This window comes from Pipistrellus hanaki, assembly GCF_964339955.1.
Source record: "Pipistrellus hanaki genome assembly, chromosome: 15".
Lineage (NCBI taxonomy): Eukaryota > Metazoa > Chordata > Mammalia > Chiroptera > Vespertilionidae > Pipistrellus > Pipistrellus hanaki.
In genome coordinates, this window is record NC_140517.1 from 30,485,266 (window position 1) to 30,511,973 (window position 26,708).

General features: G+C 50.7%; 5 protein-coding genes across 21 annotated transcripts; 3 read left to right on the forward strand and 2 right to left on the reverse strand.

The window, feature by feature from the left end:
• Positions 1 to 35: 35 nt before the first annotated feature.
• IGFLR1 (IGF like family receptor 1) lies at positions 36 to 4,995 on the reverse strand. Of its 9 annotated transcripts, XM_084905396.1 has the most exons (8): positions 4,865 to 4,995; positions 4,635 to 4,694; positions 4,146 to 4,323; positions 2,672 to 3,062; positions 2,031 to 2,229; positions 1,410 to 1,582; positions 847 to 1,123; positions 37 to 728 (listed from the first exon to the last, which is right to left on the reverse strand). In XM_084905396.1, the coding sequence occupies exons 5-8, from the start codon at positions 2,185 to 2,187 to the stop codon at positions 403 to 405; spliced, it is 933 nt and encodes a 310-aa protein (XP_084761522.1). In that variant the 5' UTR covers positions 2,188 to 2,229; positions 2,672 to 3,062; positions 4,146 to 4,323; positions 4,635 to 4,694; positions 4,865 to 4,995; the 3' UTR covers positions 37 to 402. The 9 variants fall into 9 exon arrangements, with proteins under 9 accessions (XP_084761521.1, XP_084761523.1, XP_084761520.1 ...); XM_084905395.1 differs by lacking the exons at positions 2,672 to 3,062; positions 4,146 to 4,323 and having other exon boundaries at positions 36 to 728; XM_084905393.1 differs by lacking the exon at positions 4,146 to 4,323 and having other exon boundaries at positions 2,031 to 3,062.
• Positions 4,996 to 5,090: 95 nt separating this feature from the next.
• PSENEN (presenilin enhancer, gamma-secretase subunit) lies at positions 5,091 to 6,411 on the forward strand. Of its 2 annotated transcripts, none has more exons than XM_084905408.1 (4): positions 5,091 to 5,178; positions 5,312 to 5,450; positions 5,842 to 5,946; positions 6,130 to 6,411. In XM_084905408.1, exons 2-4 carry the CDS (start codon positions 5,390 to 5,392, stop codon positions 6,267 to 6,269), a joined length of 306 nt encoding a protein of 101 aa, XP_084761534.1. In that variant the 5' UTR covers positions 5,091 to 5,178; positions 5,312 to 5,389; the 3' UTR covers positions 6,270 to 6,411. The 2 variants fall into 2 exon arrangements, with proteins under 2 accessions (XP_084761534.1, XP_084761533.1); XM_084905407.1 differs by lacking the exon at positions 5,091 to 5,178 and adding an exon at positions 5,180 to 5,207.
• A 764-nt stretch (positions 6,412 to 7,175) lies between these two features.
• LIN37 (lin-37 DREAM MuvB core complex component) lies at positions 7,176 to 12,165 on the forward strand. 8 transcript variants are annotated; one of them, XM_084905401.1, is made up of 10 exons: positions 7,184 to 7,580; positions 9,105 to 9,209; positions 10,039 to 10,114; positions 10,291 to 10,341; positions 10,667 to 10,696; positions 10,772 to 10,857; positions 10,942 to 11,108; positions 11,714 to 11,796; positions 11,885 to 11,958; positions 12,043 to 12,165. In XM_084905401.1, exons 1-10 carry the CDS (start codon positions 7,547 to 7,549, stop codon positions 12,090 to 12,092), a joined length of 756 nt encoding a protein of 251 aa, XP_084761527.1. In that variant the 5' UTR covers positions 7,184 to 7,546; the 3' UTR covers positions 12,093 to 12,165. The 8 variants fall into 8 exon arrangements, with proteins under 8 accessions (XP_084761526.1, XP_084761527.1, XP_084761525.1 ...); XM_084905398.1 differs by having other exon boundaries at positions 7,253 to 7,580; positions 11,656 to 11,796; XM_084905403.1 differs by having other exon boundaries at positions 7,262 to 7,580; positions 9,015 to 9,209; positions 11,656 to 11,796.
• Positions 12,166 to 12,214: 49 nt separating this feature from the next.
• Positions 12,215 to 15,525, reverse strand: HSPB6 (heat shock protein family B (small) member 6). Its single transcript, XM_084905406.1, has 4 exons — positions 15,380 to 15,525; positions 14,330 to 15,269; positions 13,309 to 13,431; positions 12,215 to 13,205 (listed from the first exon to the last, which is right to left on the reverse strand). Exons 2-4 carry the CDS (start codon positions 14,525 to 14,527, stop codon positions 13,017 to 13,019), a joined length of 510 nt encoding a protein of 169 aa, XP_084761532.1. The 5' UTR covers positions 14,528 to 15,269; positions 15,380 to 15,525; the 3' UTR covers positions 12,215 to 13,016.
• Positions 15,526 to 15,607: 82 nt separating this feature from the next.
• PROSER3 (proline and serine rich 3) lies at positions 15,608 to 26,494 on the forward strand. Its single transcript, XM_084905386.1, is given in 13 exon segments — positions 15,608 to 15,729; positions 18,734 to 18,886; positions 19,084 to 19,286; positions 20,114 to 20,241; positions 20,699 to 20,805; positions 21,412 to 21,494; positions 21,595 to 21,719; positions 23,632 to 23,807; positions 23,910 to 24,795; positions 24,884 to 24,965; positions 25,099 to 25,154; positions 25,157 to 25,207; positions 25,210 to 26,494. Coding segments are annotated over 12 exon segments (1,932 nt in total). The 5' UTR covers positions 15,608 to 15,729; positions 18,734 to 18,880; the 3' UTR covers positions 25,239 to 26,494.
• The last annotated feature ends 214 nt before the right edge of the window (positions 26,495 to 26,708 follow it).

Sequence of the window (26,708 nt, forward strand, 5' to 3'; positions counted from 1 at the left end):
GATATGCTAGAATTCCGATGTCCCCTGAGAGGGGACAGCGGAGTGCAAAGGGTTAATATATTTTATTTTCGGGGAAACGGTAGTAAATTGGGTCTGTCAGGGCTTCAGAGCAACAAATGTCTTACATATTGTAAGTTAGAACCCAGCTGGATGCCTGTGGATCTTTCTTGGGTAGCAGTTCTCCTCAAGAGGGATCCCTGGTTGCCCAAAAGCACCGAGGCCAGCTCTCCCACATCTGGTCTTGTGATAGGATGGGCCCTTTTCTGGGTGCGAGATGAGAATGTCTGCTGGGTCTTGGCCCAATTAAGACTATTTCAAGAGGACTCCTAATGAGTCCAGGAGACAGCAGGCACTTAATTTCAAGGGAAACTTTATTGAGTACTAGGCTGGGTGAGCCCCAGATCAGGCAAGTTTGGACAGCACCTGCAGAGCATCTGCCCGCCCTAGCTGGGCCAGATATGTGCCAAGCTGGTCCAGAGAAGCGGAGGGCTCCCTTGCCACCACCATCTCAATCAGGGCACGCAGAGGCGAGTGACTAGGTCGCAGTGAGTAGGCAAAGGTGGACCAGGAGGCAGGCAGTCCATATTTTGCAGCCAGGTGTCGAGTGGTACCACAGGCCAAAGCCCCACCAGGCCCAGGCTCAGGGTCCAGCAGCACAATCAGCTCCTCCAGCACCTCCAACTCATCCAGAAGGCGAGATAGGGGCTGTGATGCCAGATTTGGCAACTCTGGGAAACAGAGGGAGGGATAAGGGGGAGGAAGGTTGGGCTTGCAGCCCATATTCCCCTCGACATGTCTGGGACTAACCCCCGCACCAGGAATGGGAGCACAGAAACCCATGATCACCTGCCTCCGATGCCACCAGAGAGCCTTGAGAGGTGTTGGAGCCAGGACAGAGGTAATAGGGACTGTGCCTTTGCAGGGTAAACAGGAGGATGGCTGCTGAGGTCACAAGCAGAACCAGCACCAGGGGCAGGGCAAAAGTCAGCAGGGCCTGCTGAGGGACGGTGTATTCAGATGTTCGAGAGGGGCTGGAAATGGCCGGTGAGCTGGTCTCCTGGGAGCTTGGGACGCTGGGTGTTTCAAACTTCAGGGGACAGGGCTCCTTGGGAGGGGCAGGCTTCTGAGAATAGGAGTAGAGCTGGAGGTAAACCCTGCTCCTGTCCCCTCAGCCCAAATCTTTCATCCTTGTAAGCCACATCCCCACCTGACCCAGACCCCCTGTACTTTAACTGTAGCTGGTCACCCCCAGATACAATGTCCCCACCCCTATCCTCTTCAGTGGGGCTAGGTACACCACCACCTTTGATCCAGACCCCACCCACCCAATCCCAAACCACGCCCTCTACATCCCACCCCACTTCTGGCAGGCTACACCTTTGCCCATGCAGTCTGAGCCAGACCAGCACCTCTTCACAGCGCTGCCGGCTTCTCTCGGGAGTGGAGGCCCTGGTTCTGCTGCCACAGAAGCCACATAGCTCTGCGAAGTCCAGATTGCACTGCCCAGAAGGACACTTTTTGAAGGGATGCATTACGTGATCACCAAAGTCATTGAGCCCGCAGTTTTCTGAAAACTCATAGTCTAGTGGGAGACAGGATCTCGTAAGTGGCTTCCAAGCCCCACCTCTAAAAGATCCTTTCCTTTTTGTCCTATCCTAGCAGGCCTCGCCCGTTGGACTTTATCTGCCCATCAGCAGACATGCTCACCCCTTCCATTCTCCCTTCCCCAAACTAGCCCTGCTAGACTCAAAAGGCTCCTTACTCTTCATGCCCCTCCTGCTTCCACATCAAGCTCTGCCCATGCTGGGATTGATCTGTAGAGCTCACCCCTTTCTCACTGCCTGGATCCTGCTTCTAACCTTTCTCACAGGCTTAACTCCCATAACTGCCTTATCTGATTAAGGCGCACTGCCCCTACCTAGAAGCAAGCCCCCAAACCTTATTCCTTCACAGGATTTCCATCACCCCCTCAGTCAGCCTGAACATATTTGCATAGGTGTATGTAGGTATACACCGTCTCTGCTCCTCACCGGGGCACGGGGGAGGCCCAAAGCGCTGTAGGCAGCTGCCACAGCACTGGTTGTCGGGGTTCCAGTACTCAAGGCGGCTACAGTGTTGAGAGGCTTCATGCGGCACTGCCTGGGCCAGGAATAGCGCAGCAGACAAGAAGAGGTGCTGGGGCCTCATCCCAGCGGCGCTTGCAGAGTGCAGGACTTCCGGCCACAGCGCCTTTGCCAATTTCCCAGGAAACCATGGAGAAGAAGAAAACAGTGGATGTGGAGGCATAGGATGAGAATCTATATACACCCAGCTCCCAGTCCTCAGTCCAGCTCCTGACCCATTATTAGAAGCCACAAGGCCTCAGGATTGCTAGAGCAAGGGCTCTGAAGCCAGACCTTGTGGATTCATATCCCACGTCTGCCATGTTCCATCTGTCTCATAGGAGTATTGTGGAGAATTAAAACTTACTAGATTAAACTATAATTGAAAAATAACAAGTGATTTTAAAAAAAGAAACAACACCCTTATTAGAAATAAAGCTCTTAGGGTAGCACCTGGTAGATGGTAAGCTTAAATATTAGGCATTACTGACTCCCATTTCAGGGAATCAAGGATGGAGGACCCAGTCCTCATCTACTGAAGACTCCCACTCAATTCCAAGTGACCTTACCTTAGATCCCAACCCCAATCTCCTCTGAGTTGGGAATCCTCCAATCTGCCACAACTAGGCGTCTTCCCTCTGAAAAGCCTCAGATGGATGTGGTGGTTTCCAGCTCGAAGGCGCTCCACCAGTCCCACTTGGGGGTTTCTAGGGTGTTGAGCTCTGAGTCCAATTTCCACTTGTTTGAAGTTCTTCAGCTGCAGTTGTGGCTAGAGCCCAACCTACTTCCCCTTTTCATCGGATGTGGGGGTGGAAGGAAACTCCAGCCCGCAGCTAGACTTGACTCAAGCTCAAAATACAGAACTTTATTCAGGGAGGAGTGGCAGACCCTAGAGGCTGGGAAAGATGGCTCTGGGGAGTTAAGGGAGCTTTGAGGGGTCCTGGCCAGGAGCATCTCTACCTGTTAGAGGTGAAAGGCAAGAGGGTCAGGATCTCAGAAGTGGCCCTGCTGGTGGTCTGGGGAATGTCTTTCTTTGGGACCTTGGGGTGACCTGGGGACAGGAGGGGTGGGGTGGGGGGGGGTTTTAGAAGCATGGGGCAGAGCAGGTGATGAAGTAACTAGTGTTCCTAAGAGTGGTCTAGGATAGGTGCTCAGGAGCTGACCTCAGGATTAGAGATCCAAGCTGGTCTTGGGTTTGGGATTCAGGATGGTTTGGGGTTGGGACTTAGGTGCTGATCTTAGAATGGGCTCAGTACTAGTCCTAGGATACCAAAGACTTGAGATATTGTTATCAAGACATAGGATCAGGTTCATCTCAGGTTATAGGAGCTTTAGAGTATGAGAAGTCTTGGCAAGCTGGTCCTGAGATACCTGAGCCTGGGTCCCACCAATAGAGCTGCTGCCAGAAGTTCCAGGGGGCAGGTCACAGATGCATGAAGTTGCAAAAGCTACCTCTGGGTTGAGGATGGATGGATGGATGGATGGATGGAAAAGGACGCTGTCATTGACAGCCCTACCAACACACACACACAGGAGTCTGGAACTCCAGGTGCCCATCCCACCCTCTTACTGCCATACCCCATCTCATACTGCTGACAGCATGACTCCAGGAAGTCGGTGACAGGAGACATCAGCATGCAGAGTCTGCCCACTGAACCAGCGGTTACTGAGTTCAGCTACTGCCCACTCAGCATCCTCTTCATGCCGGAAGTAGGTCAGGTTTGGTAGTCAAACTCAGAAACCTCCAGGGGATTTGTAAGCAGCTCTGGGGCTGGACTGCATTTATTGATGGACCTCAAACTAGGAGGCTTAAATGGTGACCTTTAGGCACTCAAATGTCTCCAACTCTGGTCTCTAATGGGGGGAAAGCAGGCACATTGACACAGACATTGCCCATAAGGTGGTCCCCCAAGTTGTCACACACATTCATCTCTTCAGTCTCCCTGTACTTCTCCTGCAGTTCCATGATCACTCCTGCGGAGACTAGTAGGTGTTCAGCTGAACTCTTGGCCCACAATTCACCCCATTTCTGGCAATCCTCACCTCAAATAAGTTATCATAATGTTCTTGCACCTCTACATCGCACACGTGACTTGGAATCAGGAGGTGGCCTGCAGAGGACAGTCCATCCTGCCCCCAAGAAATGGTCCCTCCAGTGTGATCCGTCTGCGGTTCGGGCGGTGTTCTGTGGATTCCCGTACAGGTTGAGCAGCACCATTGTCTGAATAGATTTAAGAAGGGAGGGCCTGAGCAGAGAAAGCAGGGTTATGTGCAAAGGTGTTGGGAAGAAGCCTAAGCATCTTGAGTGCATCAGCGATGCATGTCCCTAAGGAAACCAGCAGAGGGAGGACCAAGAAGTGAGAGACAACCGAGGTGTGTAGGTTAAGGAAGGAACTGGCAGAGGTCCGACTAGAAAAAAGCAGGGCGGTAGGGTGGGCCTAAGAAATCCGGAAAAGGCGGGACCTCGGATGATGGACAGCAGGAAGGCGATAGCCGGGAGGCGTTAACCCTCCAGGCTGCGTGCCGTCTCACCAGCATGAAAGTTTGTCGTGAAGCCAGGAGCACTGATCCCCATTTCGGCAGGCCCCGATCCTAAAGTAAAAGGAGCAGTTAACCCTGGAAGAGGTGTAACGACAGAGGTAAACCGAAGGCTGAAGACCCCAGAAGTACCCCACGCCGCCCAGCAACCCCGACAGGCTATTGCCTGCGCCCGTTTCCACTTGTCCTCAGTCCCGAATATTGAAAAATTCAGGCATTTTTACCAGAACTCTCCAACTCGATCGGCTCAAAGTCACTTCCGTTGCTTCAGAACATTGGGAAGTGTAGTTCTTCGCTGCCTCGTCTTGCTTAGCACGCGCTCACAAACTCCCTAATGCGCTTACGTGTAGGAAGCCTGCGCCCTTCACACAATCCGACAGAAATTCCCTGAGAGCGCATGCGTGCAGCGCTGCCTATAAAAAAAAAAAAAAAAAAAAAAAAAAGACTACAAACTCCAGAGATCCTTGCGGCATCACACGCAAACGTCCGTAAGTTGAAAGTGGCAAAGGCATCTACCCGGAGGAAGTAAACTCCACTGGTGAGATGGGGGTCTTTTCGCGCACCCCAGTAAACATCAAGAGCGTCTCAACCCTATCACTTACTGGTGGGCGCGGGGGTGCCCTACTTTCAGCAAACCCTTCCTTCAATTTCTCTCTGTTTTGTCACACAAGGGGCGTGGATTTTCGCGATTCTTGCATCTCAGTGTCTTGCCCCTCAGACCCTCGGAACGACGTGGCCGTAGCGCAACTATGAACTTGGAGCGGGTGTCCAACGAAGAGAAGTTGAACTTGTGCCGCAAGTACTACCTGGGTAAGGACCAGTATCCTAGAGTCTCAGGAGAAGAGATGGGACGGAATGAGGTCTGTAGGGCTGGATTTTTGGATCTAAGGGATGAAGCCGCTGGGTTGGGAGCGCGAGCTCTGAGGGAAGGAACTGGGTCCTGAGGAGGGAGAAGCTGGGCCTCAAGAGCTTCTTGGTCCCAAGAGGGGAATTGGGGGCTGGACTCCTGGGTTCTGACAAAGAGATGGCTGAGGAATCCAGATTCCTGGATCCCAGGGAGGAACCTTGATATCAGAGTCCTTAATTGCAGAGATCTTGACTTGAACTTGGGTGTGGGAGAACTTTCCAAATAAGTCATCTAAGTGGGCGTTGGGGAAGATACTAATTGTCTTATGTCCAATTTTGGCTTTTTTCTCTTTAGGTGGGTTTGCTTTCCTGCCTTTTCTCTGGTTGGTCAACATCTTCTGGTTCTTCCGAGAGGCCTTCCTTGTCCCCCCATACACAGAGCAGAGCCAAATCAAAGGCTGTGAGTCCAGGGTACAGTTGAAAGAAGGCCATTGGGAGGTGGAGGGGTGGAGGAGCTCTGGTGGGATGGGATGAAAGGAGTTCCAGAATTCTAGGGCTCTGTGGAAGAAAAGAGAGAACTGGTCTGGAAGTGACCACAGAGCAGGCGGAAGCCAACCTTACCCACTCCTGTTACCTTTTACAGATGTCTGGCGCTCTGCTGTGGGCTTCCTTTTTTGGGTGATTATACTCACCACCTGGATCACCATCTTCCAGATCTACCGGCCCCGTTGGGGCGCCCTTGGGGACTACCTCTCCTTCACCATACCTCTGGGTACCCCCTGACAAATTCTTCAGCACAGGCCTGGGACCTGATCATTCTCCCAGGATGGGCTCCTGTACTTTGAGCCCACTTTCAAGTACCCCTAATACTATTCCCATCTCTGTGTCCTCTGTTGACATACACCAATAAATGACCTTAATTCTCTATGTTGACTTCCTGGGATCTTTTGAACATTGAAACAAAATTATTATTACTATTCAGAAACATTCATTAAATGCTTACTTTGTTCCAGGGTTAATGTTTTATGCATTATGTGCATCTTTTCACTGAATACTATTCATAACCCTTCTGAAATAGGAACTGTCCTGCTCCAGAAACCTATTTTACAGATGCAGAACCAAGAAAGGAATATGATTCTATTACTAGGGGCTGTTCTGTTACTGGTATTATGTGAGTTTGAAAACATTGCTTTTCCATTTGGCCTTAGTATTCTCATCTAAAGTGTGGACCACAATACTACCTTTTGGAATTTATCTGGGTCAAGGCATATGTGGTAAAATGAAGTTCCCCATTTTCTGAAGATGTCTGCTTTATTAGAGAAAGCTTCCTTAACCAAACTATTTCAAATTTCAGTGTTTTACTTGTTTATTGTGTATCCCCATCCTCAAAATATAAGGTCTATTAGGACAGATATTTTTGTTTGCTTTGTACTCTGCTTGTGCCTAGAAGACTGACTCCCACAGTAATAATATTTGCTAAGTGAATACGGTTGTACCTGAAAAGAGATTAATAGGTAGTTGGCACTAATGAGTGCTCAGTTAAAGGGAACAAAGCCTAACGCCAGATTTGTCTTCCAATTAGAGGCAAGAAGGGCACGGATAATGGCTTTTATTAAAAGCTATTAGCACTATAAGTTCCAAAAAACTCGCGTAGCTCTGGTCCTTTATCTCCCACCGTGCATCGCGCGGCGCAGGCGCTGTTACTACGGCTGAGCCAGAACTACACCTCCCAGAAAGCGTGCCGGAATGTCGTTAGTTTGTTTCCGGAAGTGAGTCCCCAGTAAGGTGGGACTTAGAGCTGAGAGCTGCCAATTGGTCAGGGTACGAGATCGACGGTTGTAGTGACTAATGGGAACAAGCGACTGCCGGTGGGGCCACACCAGAGGGGAGCTGGAGGTGCTGGCGGCGGCGGCTGTCGTAGACCGACGCTGCTCTGGGCGGAAGACCTCTCGCACACGAAGCTTATCTTTGACGATCTCCGACTGCCTCTGCCCTTGACTTGTGACACTAGGCCCTTTTGGGCTCCTCTGACCCAACTAGCCAGACACCAGACCCAAACCATGTTCCCGGTGAAGGTGAAAGTGGAGAAATCAGGTGAGGTTTTGAGATCGGGGGCCTGTAGAAGAGCACGGGACTGACCAGGGTATGCGAGTCCGGATAGACAGGGTCATCGCGATAAGGTAGACTGAGACTTCTCCCTGCAGCCCTTCTGCCCATCGCTATGTCAGGCTTTGAGCGATTCCTGCCGCCTTCATAGCTTACCAGTCTCTGCTCGAGATTGCTTTGCGATTGAGTGGTGCTGGCTCGGGCAGTGTGGTGCCGCAAGACATGGGATTCCCAGCCCCGTGACCCTGAGAAAGACTACTTGGCTGTGTCTCAGTTTTTCCATTTCTAGCAATAGTTATGAATCAAACATTGTACTGAGTGCCTGGAGTACAAGGAGATTTTTAACCCTTGAAGTCACTGTATCCCAATAATTCCAGAAGTCGGAAATGCAGTAGATGGGAAAACAAGCTGAGAGAGAAGAATTCATTTTGGGTTGGGACCAAGCTTATGGGAACCCAGGACTGGCCGGTGGGAAAGGCACAGAATCCAAATAAAATATAATAGTAAAATGATGTAGGATGTTAAATGGTATACATGAAATAAAATGAAACAGAAAAAATGTGAGATCAAAAGTGAGGCAAGGTGAGGGAGAGAGCCATGAGGATATGTGAGTGAACATCAAATAAGACAAAGGAAATAGCTTTGAAAAGGCCTTGTCTGGCCTGTTCAAGGACCAGCCGGGAGGCCAGGTGGTTGGAACAGAGTGAGTGAGGTAGAGAGTGTGAGGTGATGGAGGCCAAAGAGGGAGGGGAGAGGAACCAATCTTGTGGACCCAGGTTAGGACTTAGGTTTTGCTGTGAGGGAAATGGGGAACCAATGGAGGGTTTTGAATTGAATAAGTTAATAAAGATGCCTTTCAAATGCCAGAAAAAATTGTGGAAGGAATGATGATGTGGGTAGGTAGGATCATGGAGGCCTGTGACCACCAGGCTTAGGAGCTCAGGCTCTGCCCTGAGGCACTGCAGAGTGGTGGAGGGTTCTAAGGGGAGTATCGGGGTCAGGATTGATTCTAGGAAGACTTCCCTGGCCACCTTGTGGAGGGTGGATCAGAAGGGGAGATTGAGGTTGGGAACCCAATGGAAGGAACGAAAAGGACCAGGTTGAGCAGGGAAGGGTTGGGATAAGTGGTAGAAAAGGAGGCCAAGTGGACAGGAGTTGGTGATTTGGGATGGAGGAGAGAGAGAGGTGTCCCTGTTGAGGCCCAAGGAGGTATTAGGGGACAGCAGGGCTATCCTTGAGATGGGGGCCCAGGAAAGAGGATAAGTTTAGAGAAACATTGAGGCCAATGATAATGTGGGAGCCAATATGTAGAAGAACCAGGAGAAGGTGTCCTGGAGTCCATGAGATCCCAAAATCTGAGGTTCAGGAGAGAAGTGGGGGCTAGGGATGTGGGCATAATCCATACCTTGTCTCCTGAACAAGGCTTTTCACTAGAATCTCAGCTGCCCCAATCCACACCCTATCCTGTCTCTGCGTGATGTCAGGAATTCGTGCATCTTCTGGTCTCCTCAGGAAGTCCCAGGGCTGGCCAGAGCATATCCCCAAGTGTCCTTCCAGGCTCTGAGCACTGTGCCAAAGCACCTACTAGCTGGAAGAGGAGAGCAAACACCTCACAGGGTGAGAAGAGAATATTTATAACATCATTACCTCCTTAAGTTCTGTGATGAACAGAGGCAAAAACAGGCTGCAGAGCCAGGCAAGGCCTGTGATAATGCAGGAAGGTGGGCCCAGATCTCATTTCCATTATGTGTATGGCAATGGGGTGGGGTGGGGGGTCTTTTGGGTGAAATCTCCCAATTAAATGTGAGCTCATTCAGATTCAGTTCAGATTTAATATAACTCCACTGCCTTATCCAAACAAAGTTTATCTGGGGACTAGATACCACGTCCCATTTGAGTCCCTGCCATATAATTTTAGCTTTGGAGCCAGATGGCCTACATGCAAATCCTTAGCCCCTAGCTGTGTGATTTTGGGCAACTATCAAACATCTGTGTGCCTCAGTTTCATGATCTGTAAAGTGGGTAAAAATCATATGTACCTACCACGGTTATTGTGAGAATTCAATGGGTTAATATTTATGATATGCTTGGAATAATGCTTGGCACATGATAAGCACTCTGTATATATTACTTATTATTGCATTCTGCTAAGAGATTCATATACAACATAGGCCTATTTAAGTCTCAGAACAGTCATAACAAATAAGTATCATTTGGAGACCTATTTTCAAGAGGAAACAAGACTCAGTGAGGTAAGATGATTTGTCTTAGGTGGGACAGCCCAGGAACCCAGAGCTCTTACTCATCACTTAAGTAGTCTGCCCTCTACACCCTCCCAGCACACCTGGGCCTGATAGTTTGACTACGCATGTCCTTCCCCAGCCAGTTGACTTCCCACCTGCCTTGAGCCTGGAAGCTGACTCTTTCTTGGTACCCTCTTCCCCAGAGTTGGAGATGGCCAAGGCCCGGAACCAATTGGATGCTGTTCTACAGTGTCTGCTGGAGAAGAGTCACATGGACAGGTTGGGAGCTGGGCCAGCCTGAGGTCAGAGGGGGTTGGGCCCTCTAGTCCTGGGTGGATTTAGATGGCCCCCCAGAACCTGACTCAGGGAGGCAGGGGCCCAATGGAGAGGCCACTCATTGCCTTACCACTGTGGGCCCTTGGAACCCTGAGTCCACAGTTATCTTCTGCTACCAGGGAGCGTCTGGATGAGGAAGCCAGGAAGACCCCCTCAGACACCCACAACAAGTAAGTTTTCCTGGTGGGATCTGCAACTGAGGGTTTGTGGTGAATGACTTTTCTCACCCAAGCCCTGACCACTCTGTCCCCTGCTTCCTCCACCACAATTTTAACCACTCTGTGTGTACAAAGACCCTGGGGCAGCAGAAGCTTAGGTCCCCTTGTACTTGGCACTAGAGCCCAGGGGCTTGGGTGGGACACAAAGCCTACAGGGCTAGTGGGGAACATGTGGGCATCTCAGGCTTGATCTCAGTATCCATAGGTGTCTTTTGGGAGATTTTGAGCAGGCATTTGTTCAAGAGTGAGCCTGCTCATGCCCTGTCTCTTCCCACAGGGATTGCTCCATTGTGGCCACTGGCAAACGGTAAGGTGGCAGGGGTTTCAGCCAGGTGAAAAGAAGTCCCCAGCGCTGGTCCTGATGTTCTCTCAACTCACACAGGCCATCTGCCCGCTTCCCCCACCAGCGGAGGAAGAAGAGAAGGGAGATGGATGATGGGCTAGCCGAAGGAGGGCCACAGCGATCTAGTGAGTAGGTGGTAGCCCTAGAGGGCAGTCAGTGATAGGGGCTATGTAAGCATGTTCACATACCTCCCGCTCCCACTTCCCTAGATGCGTATGTGATTAAGCTGTTTGACCGGAGTGTGGACTTGGCTCAGTTCAGTGAGAGCACACCGCTATATCCAATCTGCCGTGCCTGGATGCGCAACAGCCCCTCAGTGCGTGAGCACGAACGCTCACCCAGCTCACCGTTGCCCCCACTGCCTGAGGATGAGGAGGTGGGATGGGTGGAAGGTCCTGCCCAACAGCCAGGGAGGGAGTGGGTAGATGGTTACACGGTACCCTCCTCACAAGCTGTTGGGATAGACAGGCAGTTTTCTGTGTACCTTAAATGTCTCCTGGATCCATTGAGGCACACAGATATGAACCCTTAGATTGGGAGTATGGATGTAGCTCTCCAGAGCAGACACACATGGCTACCTATTCTGGGAGAACGAGGGAACAGGGTTCACCTGGGCAAATATATGTGACCTCTAAGATTGGGATCCCCAAGAGCTGGGGGGCTGGAAAGGGGTCCTTAATGTAAATAGGCATAGCCACCTGAACTAAAGGAGCAGATGGGGATGCCCGAGGGTGCACAGGCATCGATGGGAATCTCTCGACTGGCTGGGTAAGGTCCCCATCCTTCAGACATGACTCCCAAGTACAGGTCCCAGAGGAGACCCTCATGTTTGTTGTCACTGTGTAAGGAAGAAGGGGTAAAATGTGTACCCCTGGCCCTCATTTCTGACTCTTGGACCTTTTATGGGGCTTCTGTGTCTCCAGGGTTCAGAGGTCACCATCAGCAAGAGTCGGGATGTGTACAAGTTGCCTCCTCCCACAGCCCCTGGGCCATCTGGAGATGCCTGCAGATCCCGAATTCCATCCCCACTGCAGCCTGAGACACAGGGTACCCCTGAGGATGAGGTGGGTCTGCAAAACTTGCCTGGGGCTATGGGACATATATTGTGGAGCGTGGACATGGCCATCCAGCCTGGCTTCTCTATCCACACAGCCCTCTGAACCCTCACCCTCACCTTCCACACTCATCTATCGCAACATGCAGCGCTGGAAACGCATCCGCCAGAGGTAAGCATCCCCAACCTGCTTGCTCCTCTATGGCTTCTGCCCCAACTGCTGAGCCCTCCCTCTGCTTTCTCTCTCCCACTGCAGGTGGAAGGAGGCATCTCATCGGAACCAGCTTCGTTACTCAGAAAGCATGAAGATCCTACGGGAGATGTATGAACGACAGTGATGTTCCCCTGACCCCAATAAACATTTCCCCTCTGTACACTGCCTCTGATTGCTCCAGCCTGTCCTTCCCAGCCCAGACATAAAGCAGATAGCACAGCTCTAGCACATTTATTGAGGAGTGAGGGGATAGGGCAGCAGGGAATTCAGGGAGGGAGAAAAATTCTGGAGAGAAGTGCTTCACATCCAGCAGCACCGAAATCAAAGAAGGTGGCTGCAGGCTGGGTCTTGGAGAATAAGGGTGGAGTCTGGAAAGTGGATTGCCTGTGGTTAGAGACTTAGGGGTCAAGACAAAGTGACAAGGGTGCCCTTGGAGATGAGGGTTAGGATATTATGCAGAGCCTGGGGAAATGAGCAAGATAGCTATATTTTGAGGGTCCTGGTTGGCCTAGAATAAGTTTTCCAAGGGCGGGGGGTCAGAAAAGGGATTTAAGAGTCTGAAGGTGACTGGTTGAGAATTTCAAGTCAGAAGATGAGAATAGGGGAGAATGAGGGGAAGACCAGGCTTGGGTGATCTAGTGTGGGAAGTCTGCAGAGTCTGGGACTTTGTGGAGAGGGGATGAGGGTTTATGCTTGATTGGCCTATGGGAACGGGGCTGTCTATATCATAATCTGGTGTCAGTGATTCTTTTATATTGAGAAGGAAATAGGTTTTGAGTGGGTTTGCAGGCCAAGAAATGGGCTAGTGGGGATGGGCTTGTAGGGTCTGGAAGCCAGGAAGGTGTTCGGGTTTGGAAACGAGGGTGTGTGAGGGTGAGATCAGGGCTGAGTCTAGGTTGGAAGGGTCTGGGCTGGATCCCAGATCGGTGTAGGGGTGGTGGCATGGCGAGCTCGGTACATCTGGCTGGGCGGAGTCAGGTCGGCTTTAAGAGGTGGCCTGAGGCGGTTCCCAGGCTTCAGGTGTGCCCAGACCCCAAGTTGGCAGCAGCCTGTGGTTGCCGCAGTGGGGCCTGGGCCAGCACAGGCACGGCCTGGATGGACAAAACGCCCTCAGGGGACAATGCTGATGTCACGGCGGCAGGGTCCACACCGGGTGGCAAACGATAGCGGCGGTGGAACTCTCGAGCCACGTATCCATGCTCATCCTGGAAACGGAGAGGCTTGAGAGGCCCCGCCCTTCCCTGACGCTGCCCGTTCCCGTAGGCCAGCCCCCAGCGGGCTCACGGGGCTGCCCCACCAGCGGCTCACCGGGCGCTCCTCATGGCGAGCGTGCACCTCCACATGTTCACCAACCACCTTGACGGTGATTTCCTCTGGAGAGAAGTGCTTCACATCCAGCAGCACCGAGAAATGCCCGGGATCGGTGGGCACCTGTGCACAGTCCCGTGGTCATTTGGCGAGGCAGGGCTCCCAGGACCCAAGCCAGGCCTCCCTCGTAGGTTCTAGTGCAAGTGACTAGAGGGGGGATGCCTTTTGCTTCCGAAAAAGGCATCCCTTTTCCTGCTCGTAACCATGGATGGCCTCCTCATCCTGAAGAACTAATCTCCTCCTCTCACCGGGAGGGAAGCCCCCTTTCCTTGCCAGGTCAGAGACCTCAGGCCTCACAGAGTGAGAACCCTTCACCCCCCCCCCCCCCCCCCAGCTCTGGGGATGGCGCAGATGGCAGTCTTAAGAGCAGAATCGTGGGTACAGAGTATACGGTGGACCAGCCAATGACCCCATAGTCAATGTGTCCTCCTGGACACTGCCTCCCCAGGCCTTTCCTCTGAGTCCTGGGGCCCTTACTGCCATCTCCCTCCCCCAAGGGACCACTTGCATCCTCAGGAGCCAGCCCCCTCCCCATTCTCAAGTCACAAGACCCTCCTCTCTGCCTCTCTGGGATACACAGGGTCACTTCATATAATCTACAAACTCTTTCCCAGGAATAACAAACATTCCCTCCCTGCAAGAGTCACTGGAACCCCTATGCCCTTCAGCATGACTGACCTCCCATCCCCCACCCTCAGATCCCCTGGGTTATTAGCCTCCGTCAAAGTCATCGGGATCCCCCCTCAGAGTGACCACCTCACGCTCTCAGTCCCCTTAGAACTGAGATTCTCCTCAGATCGACGGGGACCTCCGACCCCCTCCATTAACCTGACCTCTAAAATGCCATACTTGGGGAACTCCGGAAGCCCCTCTGAGTGGCCGGATTCTTCGTCCCTCTCAAAGTCAGGGGTCATTCCCTCATCCCCCTCAGGATGACCAGCACCCTCCCCAGGCCTGGCACCTGGGCGGCAGGCAGCGCCACGCTGGGTGCGCGCAGGTAGTAGGGCGCCAGCGTGGTGGGGCAGAGCGCAGCGAGCTCAGCCTCCAGCAGCCCCTCGCCGAAGCGCTGGTCGAAGAGGCGCCCAGGAGCCGAAAGCCCAGGCAACGGGGCGGAGGCGCGGCGCAGCCACGACGGCTGCACGGGCACGGGGATCTCCATCCTGCTCCTGCTGCGCTGCGGTGTCCCCGGGGCGTCCCCGCTGCTTTATAGTCCGCCCTGCGTCCGCCCCTCGGCGGGCCGCCCGGGGACACCCGGACTGCGGCCAAACCCAGCCACTAACAGAGCCTTATTTAGAAAGCCAACAATGACTTGGCCATTTATTAAGCTCCTGCTGGATGCCAGAGAGGTATCAAGATTCTCCAGTTTCCCGAAGGGAAACTAAGGCCGAGGAGGCGGAGCCTTGCCGGAATTTGGGGCCCAGGGCTTGAGAAGCCCTCTGCAGAGCTCCCAGTCCCTTTATTCCACCCCCGCCCCGCAGGCAGCTCTGGGGATGACGCAGATGGCAGTCTTAAGAGCAGAATCGTGGGTACAGAGAATGCGGTGGACCAGCCAAACTGTCAGAAGGACACAGGACAGACCATTTCCATCAGCCCAGTCCGGGCAAGCCGGGCCTAATTCTGTGCCTCTGACTCAGTCTCGGCTGCACAGAGTAGCGGGGTCTGCCAGGTGAACAGCGGCCAGGGATTGTGGGCAAGAGTCCAGGTTGGCCCCCGGGGGAGCGCGCGCCTGGCCCGAAATAGCTTGTTTTGATCCCGCCACCTGGCCAGGAGCCCAGGCCTGGCACTTGGCGCAACCAGCTGCTCCTGCAGCAAGACAGAAGCAGGTGACCGGGCGGGACGGTCCTGCAGGTCCGACTGACGGAGGGATGTCCGTTAGAAAGGGGACAGTCTCCCCGATTGCCCTACAACGGGAAAACGTCTGTTGGAATAGATTCTGGACGAGATTCCCGCAACAAGCAGGTTGTAAAACAAGGCTGCAGGGAAGCGCGCGTACTTTAGAACCCCTCCTAACCTTGAGCAGTTTCACATTCTTTCCATTGGTCCACAGACTTGCCAGTCACTGCTGCACGTTATGGTTCTCCAGTCACACACGCTCTCTCAGTCAGGCTGACTCCACAGCCAGTTGTGAGACACCTGCCTGCGGCCACTTTGCAATTACTTTTCATCATTGGTCGCCTTGGAGGCGCTGTGATCCCGCGAGGGCACCCCGGGAGAGGGGCGGGGCGGACAGGGCATTGCTAAGCGACCGAGAGGCGCGCTGGGTCAATCGGTGCTCGGGAGTTGCAGGCGGAAGTAGCCACCGGATGAACCGTAGGTGAGGCCTTCCCTCTTCCGGGGACCACAGGATGCCTGAAGAACAGGGTGAGAGAATCACCACCTGGGGTCCTGATGGCTGGGGTCCGGAGTCTCCTTCAGTCGTAGGGAACTAAAACTCCCAAGTTGTTCCACGGCTTTGCTGCTCCAGTCTTGGACTTCACCATCCCCGGGGGTCCCATAGTGTCTTGCGTTCCGCTGTTAGTGATCCCAAGATCTTTTTTTCCCTTCTTCTAAGAGTGTCCAGAGGAATCTTGGGAATTAAGTTTCCAGAGGAATCTTGGGAATTAAGTTTCTTAATTTTGAAATTGCCCCCAGACTCCCACAGGTGTTGTTTTTTGTTTGTTTATCTTTCTTGCTTAGGAAGAGCCCATTGACTGATGGGGATTGTAGTCCATCTGCCCCTTTTTCCTTAGACTTCCCAAGATCTGTGGGAAATGTACTGCCATAGCGTTTAGCCATGGTTCTTTCTTTTTCTTTTTTTTTTTTAATACATTTTTATTGTTCATATTATTACAAATGTTCCTCTCCCCCCCCCCATCATTGCTCTCCTCCACCAGGTTCCCACCCCACCCTCTGCCCTTTCCCCACCCCCCATTGTCCTCATCCATAGGTGCACAGTTTATGTTCAGTCTCTTCCCACATCCCCCTCTCCCCTTTTCCCCAGGAATCATCAGTTCACTCCCCTTCCATACCTCTGATTCTATTATATTCAACAGTTAATATTGTTCATCAGATTTTTTTTTAAATTTCCTTGGTTTTTAGATTCACTTGTTGATAGTTATGTATTTGTTGTTCATAATTTTTATCTTTGTTTACTTTCTCTTCTGAAAGAACCCCCTTCAGCAATTCATATAATTCTGGTTTGGTGGTGATGAACTCCTTTAGCTTTTTTTTTATTAGTGAAGCTCTTTATCTGACCTTCGATTCTGAGTGATAGCTTTGCTGGATAGATTATCTTTGGCTGTAGGTTCTTACTATTCATCACCTTGAATATTTCTTGCCATTCCCGTCTGGCCTGCATGGTTTCTGTTGAGAAATCAGCTGACAATCGTATAGGTGCTCCTTTATAGGTAACTATCTTCTTTGCTCTTGCTGCTTTTAATATTCTCTCTTCGTCTTTTGCTCCTGGAATTTTAATTATGATTTGTCTTGGTGTGGTCCTCTTTGGATTCCTTTTGTTTGGAGTTCTGTGCGCTTCCTGGACTTGTAAGTCTAATTCTTTCACCAGGTGGGGGAAGTTTTCTGTCACTATTTCTTTCAGTATGTTTTTGATATCTTGCTCTCTCTCATCTTCTGGGACCCCCATAATTCTGATGTTGGTTCACTTGAAGTTGTCCCAGAGGTTTCTTACATTATCTTCAATTTTCTGGATTCTCTTGCCTTCTAGTTTCTGTGGAGGAGTGTCTTCTGGCTCTTTATGTTCCAAATCTTTGACTTGATTCTTGCTATCTTCCATTCTGTTTTTAGGACTCTGTATATTTTTTATTTCAGACAATGTATTCTTTATTTCTTGTTGATCCCTTATCATTTCTTGTTGATACCTTATCATTTCTTGTTGATTCCTTATTAATTCTAGTTGATCTCTTTTCATATCCTCATAGGTCTTATTGATCTTTTCTAGGAAATTCTTGAAAAACTTTATAAACATAGATTTGAACTCTATATCCAGTCGCTTTTTGTCCTCCATTTCTTTCGTTTGTGATCTATTTCATTGTCGCATTTCGCAGCTACAGATGGGGCGGGGTTTCAGGGTGGAGCCTACACCTTTGGCTTCCGTCAGCCCCGCCCTATGCGGGTCCTGCGTCTCAGGGTCCTTCAGTACTTGTTGCAAGCGCCTCTGAGAGATAGGTGCCCTCGATTTTTCAGGGGTCTTCAAACTACGGCCGGCGGGCCACTTGCGGCCCGCAGAGGAGTCTGATCCGGCCCGCCAGGTTTTTTGGGCAGTGAGCGCAGCCGAGGTGTTACAGTAGGAATTAGTAGTTCATATAGTCCGGTCCTCCAGCTCTCTGAGGGACCGTGATCTGGCCCCCACTTTAAAAAGTTTGAGGACCCCTGGATGCTCTCCCCCAATGAGCCCGGTATTGGGTTCAATTCAGTTGGAAGTGGGATTGGAGGTGGCGCTCAGAGCAGTCTGGAGCCCTTGTCTCCTTCCTGCCAGGGCAGTCCTGCGGCACAGCCAACCGTCCCCTCTCTGCGCGCAATGTGCGCGCCTTCGGGACCTCCTTTTGCCGTTCTGCCTTACAGCCCAGCTCCCTGTGGATGAGCCTGGGTCCCCGGGGTGTGGCCTAGAACTGGGGTTCAGAGCAGTCAGAACTGGGGCCGAGCACAGTCAGAGCGTTTATCTCCTTCCCGCTAGGGAACGCCAGCCAGGCACTCAGCCGCCCTCCTCTCCAGCTCCGTCCTCTCCGCGCGCGCCGTGTGTCTCCGTACCTCAGGCTTTTACAGCTCCTCCGCGCTTCCTTCTGGTTTTCTCCTTGCTTCTCGTTGTAGAATTTCCAGTCAGTCGACTTTCCTGTAGTTCTGGGTAATGTCCATTTTATATTTTAGTTGTATTTTATTGAAATTGTTGTGTGCGGCTGCGGCTAGGTGTCTACCTGAGCAGCCATCTTGGATTCTCCTAGCCATGGTTTTTAACCGGAGGTCCACTTCAGAATTCCGGGACTTTTGAAAAAGTCCCTAGGAAAAAGATACAGATGCCTAACACTTGCTTCCAGATAATTCTTATTCTTTTAAGTCTGGGGTGAGGACCACACGTCTGTTGTTGTTTTAAAGACAACCCCTAGGCTGCACCCAGTGTTGAGAACCACCATTAGCAGTTCCTGGGTTCTTTCTCTTTTGAGACTGCTCCAAGGGCTGGCGCCTCCAGTATCATCTTGAATGTGCAGTGGTGCATCGTGGGAATTATACTCCATCTTTTACAGGAATCCATGGGAATTGTAGTCTTTCTGTACTTCTCTTCCCATCCTCCTGCCCTCTACACTCCCCACTCCCATTCCTTTTGCGCTGCAGTGACCATGCTCTGCCTACCAACTTTACCCTCTCTTTGCAGCCTGCCAGTTTTCAACACTCAAGACAGCCCCTTTGGGGATTTTCCCCTGGGTCAAAACTAGACCTGGCACCCCAAGGTGAGAACACCTCACCCACAGAGAGTGCTGTGTGACAGCCTAGTAGCAAGGGAGTGAAGACCTGTGAAGAGATGCCGGTGAGAGATTAAACACAGTCCCTCCTCCCCTCCCCATGGCCCTTCCTTTATCTAGTCCTCTCCACCATCACAGCCGAGTTTTCTCTGAGTTGTTACCACCGTGAGATGTGTTTCCTCCCCTCTGGACTAAGACTTTACATGTGTCTTTGTTTCTTCAGGGATATCACTTTTTCTTCTCCCCACCTCCTCTATCTTAGACTCTGAGCCCATCCAGGTCCCAGAGATCCAGGATCCCAGAAACTCCCAAGGCTCTGGCCATAGATCCCAACTCCCCTGAGCTGTTTGAGAAGTCCTGGCCATCCAGGTCAAGGACCCCTTCCCCACCCAGCACCACTGAGGAACAGATGGGTACCTCTTCACCACCCACTCTGATTGACAGTGGTGACTCCGTGGTGGCCAAGTAAGTACCATCAGCCCTGAAGGCAAGAAAGATTGGGGGGGCGGGGGGAAGGCATCCTGTTATTACCACAGCCAGTGCTGTTTAGGTAGCACTTTCAGGACTACACTTCATGTGTGTTAAGAGCTCTGGAGTTAGGCTGCCTGGGTTCAAATCCCTGCTCTGTCACTTACTCTTTGTATGATCTTCTAAGTTTTTTCTATAAGTTGGGGATATGAATAACAAATCCCCTAGGGCTGTTAAAGCTTTCAATGAGTTACTTACTGTCTGTAAAGCTTCTATAACAATGCTTGTCACATAGTGAGCTTTTGGATTTATAGGACACAAGTTCACTGTTACAACGAAGAGCCCCAGATTAATTGTGGCTTAAACAAAATAGTTTATTTCTCCCTCACCTAACAGTACAGGCAGAAGCAACCAGGGTCAATATGACACCCTAGTTGAGGTGTCAGAGACACAGTTTCCTTCTATCTCGTTCCCCTTCCCCTTACTCCTCCTCTAGACTGTTGCACTTTCCTTCATGGACCAAAATGGCTCCCAACAACATCCATTACTCAGAATCACATCTCTTCACACCCTGTTAGTCAAGAACCCAGTTACATGGCCATTAAGTTACAAGGGCACCTGGTAAATGTATGTATAGAAGAATGGGTATGTGTCCAGTACTAGTCTTACATAATATTGTATTACTATATAAGAAAAAAAATGGATATTGAGGCACAACTACCAGGTGCTTTCATAATGTTCAATAAAAATTGACTATTGTGATTATTACTATTATTATTTGGCTCTCCTTACCCTAACCTCCTCCCATTCTCTGATGCCCAAAGGTTCATAAACCGGTTCCGGCAGGCTCAGCCCACAAGCCGAGAGGAACGCCAGCCTGCAGGCCCAACCCCAGCTGACTTTTGGTGGTTGCGGCCTGAATCTCCAGACCCTAGTCGTCAACTTGCAGCAGGTACTTGTTTCAGTCCCATCCACTCCTGGCCCAAAACCTTTTTTTTTTTTAACTTATCTTTATTGTTGAAAGTATTACAGATGTCTTCCCTCCATCGACCCCTCCACTCAACTCCTGTCCCTTCACCAGGCCTTTCCCTCACTATTGCTTATCAATGGGCTATGCATATGTGCAAATAAGCTCATTATTTAATCTCTCACCCCCTCCTTCTTCCCTCTGAAATACATTAGTGTGTTGCATGCTTCAATGTCTCTATCATTTTTGTTCATCAGTTTATTTTGTTCATAGATTCCACATGTAAGTGAGATCATGTGGTACTTGTCTTTCTCTGATTGGTTTATTTTGCTTAGCATAATACTCTCCACGTCCCTCCATGCTGTTCCAAAATCTTTCTTGTCCAGTGCTCTCAGCAGCCACTCCTCCTGGCCTTCCTAAATCAATTGGGGTTTCTCAGCAGGAGCCAATAAACCAGAAGGAAGACTCACCACAGAAATCCCAACTCTTGCCAAGGTTGCCAGTGCATCGCAGGCTAAGGCTATGGCCCCCCTTCAGGAAATAAAGCAGGTGACATCCCCATTTATTCCTCCCCCTATGTTCCCTGAACTGATAGTACCAGCCCTGGGATAGAATTAGAGTCAGTCCATTCAAGGAAGCATAAACAAACAAAAGATTTGTTTGCTAATTTAATTAAAAAGTCCAAAAGTAACTTCTTTCAGGCATGGCTGGATCCAGGTGTTTGAACACTATTGGGAAGAACTTGACTGGTTTGGCTTTCTGTCATCTTTGTTGGGCTCAGTCTCAGGCAGGCTTTCCTCTCAACATAGCTAGGATGGCCTCAGTAGTTCTAGCCTTTTAACGTATTTATCCACAGGAAAGAGGAGCCTTTTCCAGTAGCTCCATCCAAAGCCCTTGTTACTCTCATCAGCTCACAATCACTGTGAACCAGAGGACAGAATGTTGTGATTAGCCAGGCCTGGCCAGGAAGGCAGGGTCAACACTTCTACAACAATAATTTCACTGAGGGTGTGGATCCACACAAGAAATCTGGGTCACTCTTCCCTGAAGAGGAAGAACATATGCTAAGCCAGCGTGTGAGGGTACCAGGTGGAGTATCCTTTGTCTGAGCAGCCTTTGGACTCTGGGCTGGCCTCTGACCATCTCACCTCACAGAACCTCAACACATGGAACTCATCCCTGCTGGACCTGGAGATGCTGAGCCTGCAAAGCAGAGCTGCCAGGCTGCTGAAACACAGGTGCTTTCCCTGCCCCCATCATCCTCTTCACTCCTACAACTTAAGGCCCACCCATTGCCTGTGGGACTCTTAATGCCTCACTTCTGTATTTTTCCCACAGCAAGGCCTCCATCTCCTCCTGCAGCCCCACCAATTCCGTACTCCCTGTCAGCTCTGATGGTCTATCTCCTTCCTCTGTGGCCTTCACCCCTGACTCCAGCAAGGGCTCTGACCCCAAGGCACATGGTGAGTTCTGGAGAGCAAGGATTGGTGTGAACCCCACATTTGCCAGTAATCAGCTATGTGACCTTGGGCCTCTCTGTGCCTTCCTTGTTTCCTCAAAACGGGGATAATAATTGTACTCTTCTGTTGGTGTGGTGAAGATTAAATTAGTTGGTGAATATGGAGTACTTAGCACCAGTCTGTTAATAGTAGCTATCATTAGTCGGACCGGTTCTCTCTCTGTATCCTATCTGCCTCTAAACACAGAGCTCCAAAATCAGAAGGCTTTTTGCAAATTTGACGCTACACTTGATTTGACAGCAAAATCTGATCTCAACAATAAGAAGGATATTTATTATCTCTCATTTAGGACAACTTTATACTTTTTGCTATGAATTTATTACATCGAAACATGAAATTTTTGCCTTTGTAAGTAAAAAATGGTTAAATATTGCCAATTGCATATTGTTCAACCAAACACCAATGTGTTTGAGTCTGGTGTACTGCATCAGACCCCTGGCTACACTGTATATGCCATACGACTTCGCTAAAACATGCAAGATTTCAGAAATGAGATTAGGGACCTGGGTTAGTGTTGCTGCCATCGTTGTGGTTACTTTTAGTCTGCCCATGTCCTGGGATACAGTGGAGCACAGGACAGGTGCTCTGCAATCTCACGGGGCTCCCACGAGTGGGGACAGGCAAGCACAGACAACCAGAGGTTTTCCTGGTTGTGTGTGATCCTGCTCAAACTCACCTGTCTGATTCTTTCTTTCTTTTCTGAGCCTCAATTTTCTCTTTTTAAAATAGGAATAAACCTAGTACCTATTTCATGTTTTTTCATTCATTCATCTAACAAAAATTAAATTTCTGCTGTGTATGAGGCCCTGAGAGCAGGATTAGATATTCCACAGTGAACTAATCATGAATACTTTTATCTTCAGGGTTCTCACAGCACAGTGAGTGTAGAATAGAGTAGCTACATAACCCCACAAACAAATGTGAAATGTAAGCAGAAACGAGGGCTATTGAAGAGAGGACTGTGAGGCTGAGAAGTCAGAGAAGGCCTTCCTAGAAGAGATGCTATCTAGGTGGAGACCTGAATGATGAAGGTGGGGACAAGCGCCTTCTAACGGGTTCAGAGGACCTGAAGTGGGAGGAACCATGGTGCAGACAATGAACTAGAAAAGGCAAGAGCCAATGGTGAGAGTGCTAGGTGATAAGGACAGATTGGCAGAGGTCAGATTACATTGGGCCAGGTAGGCTTGGGGAGGCATTTGGTCATTATCTTAGTACCGGGCAGCCATGAGAGGGTTCTGAGCTGGGAGGGTACATGATTTTCCTTGAGTGTTAACACACTCCCCCTGGCTGCTCTCGGTACCCAGTGAGAGATGCTGGTGCCGAGATGCAGGGCCAGAGCCTGAGGAGCAGAGTAGAGGGCAGTGGCCAGGTTTGGAAGTAGAATCACAGGATTCTCTCCACACATCTTTTTTTGGGGGTATAGAGGGTAGGGGAGGAGACAGGTCTGAGATGATGTCCCCCCTTTCTGCAGCATCAGATGGTCAGGCTTCTGAGAGACAATGATAGCCCTACTGAGCATTGCTGTTGAAATGATGCTCTGGGTGATGGGAAAACGTTCTTTTGCCCTACTGGACTGAGGACAGACTGTTGTACTGAGCCAGAACAGTGCCTGGCTCAATAGTAAGAGCTAAATAAACATTTGTTAGTGAAGGAAGGATTAAATGATGGCAAGTTGGGAAATCCATGAGTTCTCTCTCCTCTGACTCTGCCCCTTCTCTACTTGCCACTCTGGAGAGGAGTTGGGAGAGCCTGTCTGAATATTGGTACAGTCGAAGGTTGTGTGCACTGGCTGTCATCAGGTTGCTCATCCCCCCAACCTCGTGTCTTATCCTTCTTCCCTCTACTTACCCCATAGCAACTCCGGCACCAGCCCCCAGCCCTGCTCCAGCCCTGGTCTCCTCCCAGGCACCCCTGCGGCCAGAGGATGACATTCTGTACCAGTGGCGACAGCGGCGGAAGCTTGAACAAGCTCAAGGGGGTCAGGGTGATGGAACCTGGGTGCTGCCAGGGACCTCTGCCCTCACTACTCCGGTGAGATGGGGGAGGGAGGCACTGAAGGGGGATTCTAAGGGTGGTTGGAGGGAGGGAGGCCTGAGTGGAACTGAGGACACCCTATTCTTTCTCTCTCCTCAGGTCCCTGTCCCCATCTGTCTGCATACCTCGCCTGCCCCTGAGGAGACCCTTAGTTCCCTGGGAACACAGCCTAACTGCATCCCACTCTGGGGCAGTGTGGCCAGGCCTGCTCCCCAGGAAGCCTATGTCGAGAGGCGTCCTATTCCCCCAGAGTTCTCTCCACACATCTTTCGGGGCCCTTACCCCCATGGGTTTTTCTGGACCCCACAGCCCGGTTCCTGGGTATCTTTTGGGGGCGTCCCCCCCATGCCCTGTGCCTCTACTCCTGGGCCCCCTATCACCACCCAGGGCCCACCCACCCCTGCGCCATGTACCTCTGCCCAGCTGGAGAGGCAGGACCCCAAACCTCGGAAGGGTAGAGCCTGGTGCCCGGAACCTGCTGGGCGAGTCATGGTGGCTGACCAGGAGCCTAGCCCACAGCTTCGTGGCCCTCTGGGCCAGGTAGTGACAGCTCGGCTCTTCCCCGACAGCTTGGAGGACACGCCTCCTCTCCTCAAGAGCCTGCCTCCACCTCTGGCTGAATCTCGGAAAATCAAGAACGCACAACCCAAAACTAAGGTTATGCCCCCGTGCTCAGAAGTTACCTCCCCTCTATCTGATTCACGGTTTCCTCAGGGGACCCCACCTGGTCGGCCTAAGGCTGAGTCTCGAAATGCCAAAGCCACGCCCCCCGAGGAGGGGTGGGTGCTTTGCAGTGAACTCAGGAATCCTCAGCCCAAGGCCCCGCCCCTTCCAGCCGAAGAGGCTTCCACCGGGGCTGGAGCCCCGCCCGCTTTGTTCGAGGCGGGGTCTCTAGAGGCTGCGGTCACCTCCTCGCCCGCTGCTGACCACGCTCCCCCAGAGGACCTGCTCTCCCAGGCCGCCAGGCTTCTGCAGGCTGCTGAAGGTAACTGATGCGTGTGGCTGCTGGGATCTGGATGGCTGTGGAGCATGCGGTGAGTCCACCCCCCTGGAGCTCGCTCTTTTTCCTCCAGATTCCGACAGCAGCGAGTTCCAGGAGGACCCTGTGCTGCAGGTGCTAAGGGTTCAGAGGGCTGAGCTGCGGCGGCAGAAAAGGTGACTATCTCCCTTAATCTTCTGAGATTCCCGTCAAGTGTCCCCCTCTCTTGAACCCCTTTCCCAGAACTATCCAGAGCTCCAGATCCTCCTGAGCACATACCTCAGCCTCTACAACCTGGCTTTTTTCCAGGAAAGTGGACGCCCAATTATCCCTCCTACTGGGTCACACTGAAGACTCAGGGTCTTGGTTCCTCCTGCCAGGTCGACCCCCAGGTCCCCAAGGATGTGGCTGAGGAGGAAATAGCCTCACTTGAGGCCAGAAGATTTTGAATTGTACAAATTCTATTTTTCCCAATGAAATGCTCTTTTTGGGTTACAGGTTGTCTCTGAGAAAAGAGTTCTGAAAAGGCCAAAAACCATGCTAATTTAGGGAAATACACACCCCCCCCCCCCCCCCCGTCTCCCCTGTCCTGCCCACCCCTACCCTAATTACTGACTGTGGTACAGAATCTCTTCTGGTTTCATCCTCTTTGAGGGCAAGACAGGGGAGGGGTTCCAGGCAAAGCTTCAGGCAGGACTGGGACTCATCTTAACTCAGGAGTGGGTGCTCCTGTCTCAGATGAGACAGAAGGAACTTCCTCTTGGTATGAAGCTATCACAGTGTTGGACAATGGTTAGACCTCAACCCACATCCTGCTTGAACCAGCACAGTATTTGGTTCATTGATCCCATCCTCCTTGAAGCATTTCCTTCCCCTGCTTCTAGCATCACTAACATGTCACTTTGGTGTGTTCCAGGGTTGGGCCTTGACTTCTCTATCTAAACTCATTCCCATGTGCTGTTGTAGCTTCCTGGCTCTACATCCTATCTCTGTTCTGATAGTCCCTAAATTCCTATCTTCAGTCTAGATTGCCCACTATACCTCAAGCTTCTATGTCCTGCTACCTGCTCATCATCCTCACTCAAAGGTCTAAGAGATGTCCCAAACTGCACAGGTCTTAAACTGAGCTCCCAACCTCCCCCAAACCTGCTCCTCCCAAACTTTCCTCAGCTTTGTCCTTCCTGCTCAGTCCAAAAGCCTCATACTCGTCCTTGATTCCTCTCTTTTTCCTCATACCCACAGTCAGTTGACCAGTAAGTCCTGTCAGGTCTACCTTTAAAATCTATCCAGAATTTAACCCCTTCTTCCTTTCTATGGCCCACACCTTAGTCTAAGCTATCATTATCTGTTTGGAATATTAAAAACCTGTTTGTTTTATCAGCAAGTTCGTTGAAACATTTCTTATAAAAAAATCTAAGTTTCTTCTCCTTAAAACTGGATAGAACTTTGTGACCGCCTCCATAAACGGAATGCAGAGGAAGTGATACTGTTTTAAAATTTTAAACTGGATTAGAAAAGATAATACAATTTCCATGTGGCTCCTTTCGCTCTCTCTTTCTTGCTCTCTCAAGCCCTGGGCTACTATATAAAAAGTCCAGTTACCATGTTGGGAAGGGGTGTTTGTTACACAGGTGTGTGCACTTGTCAACATACCGTGAAATTTTTGAATTTCATTGTATATAAAGTTTACCTCAAAAAAAAGAAATGTTGAACTGTAATTAAAGATATGTATGCTGAATTATTTAGGGGACAGCATACCAATGTCTATTTTGAAATATATTAAAAATTAGATTAATGGATGAATAGAGTAATAGGTGGATGTGAATAAAGCAAACAGTAAAATGTTAATTATAAGATCTAAGTGGTGGATATATTGTAGATTGTTCAACTGTGCTGTATGTTAGAAACTTCATAATAAA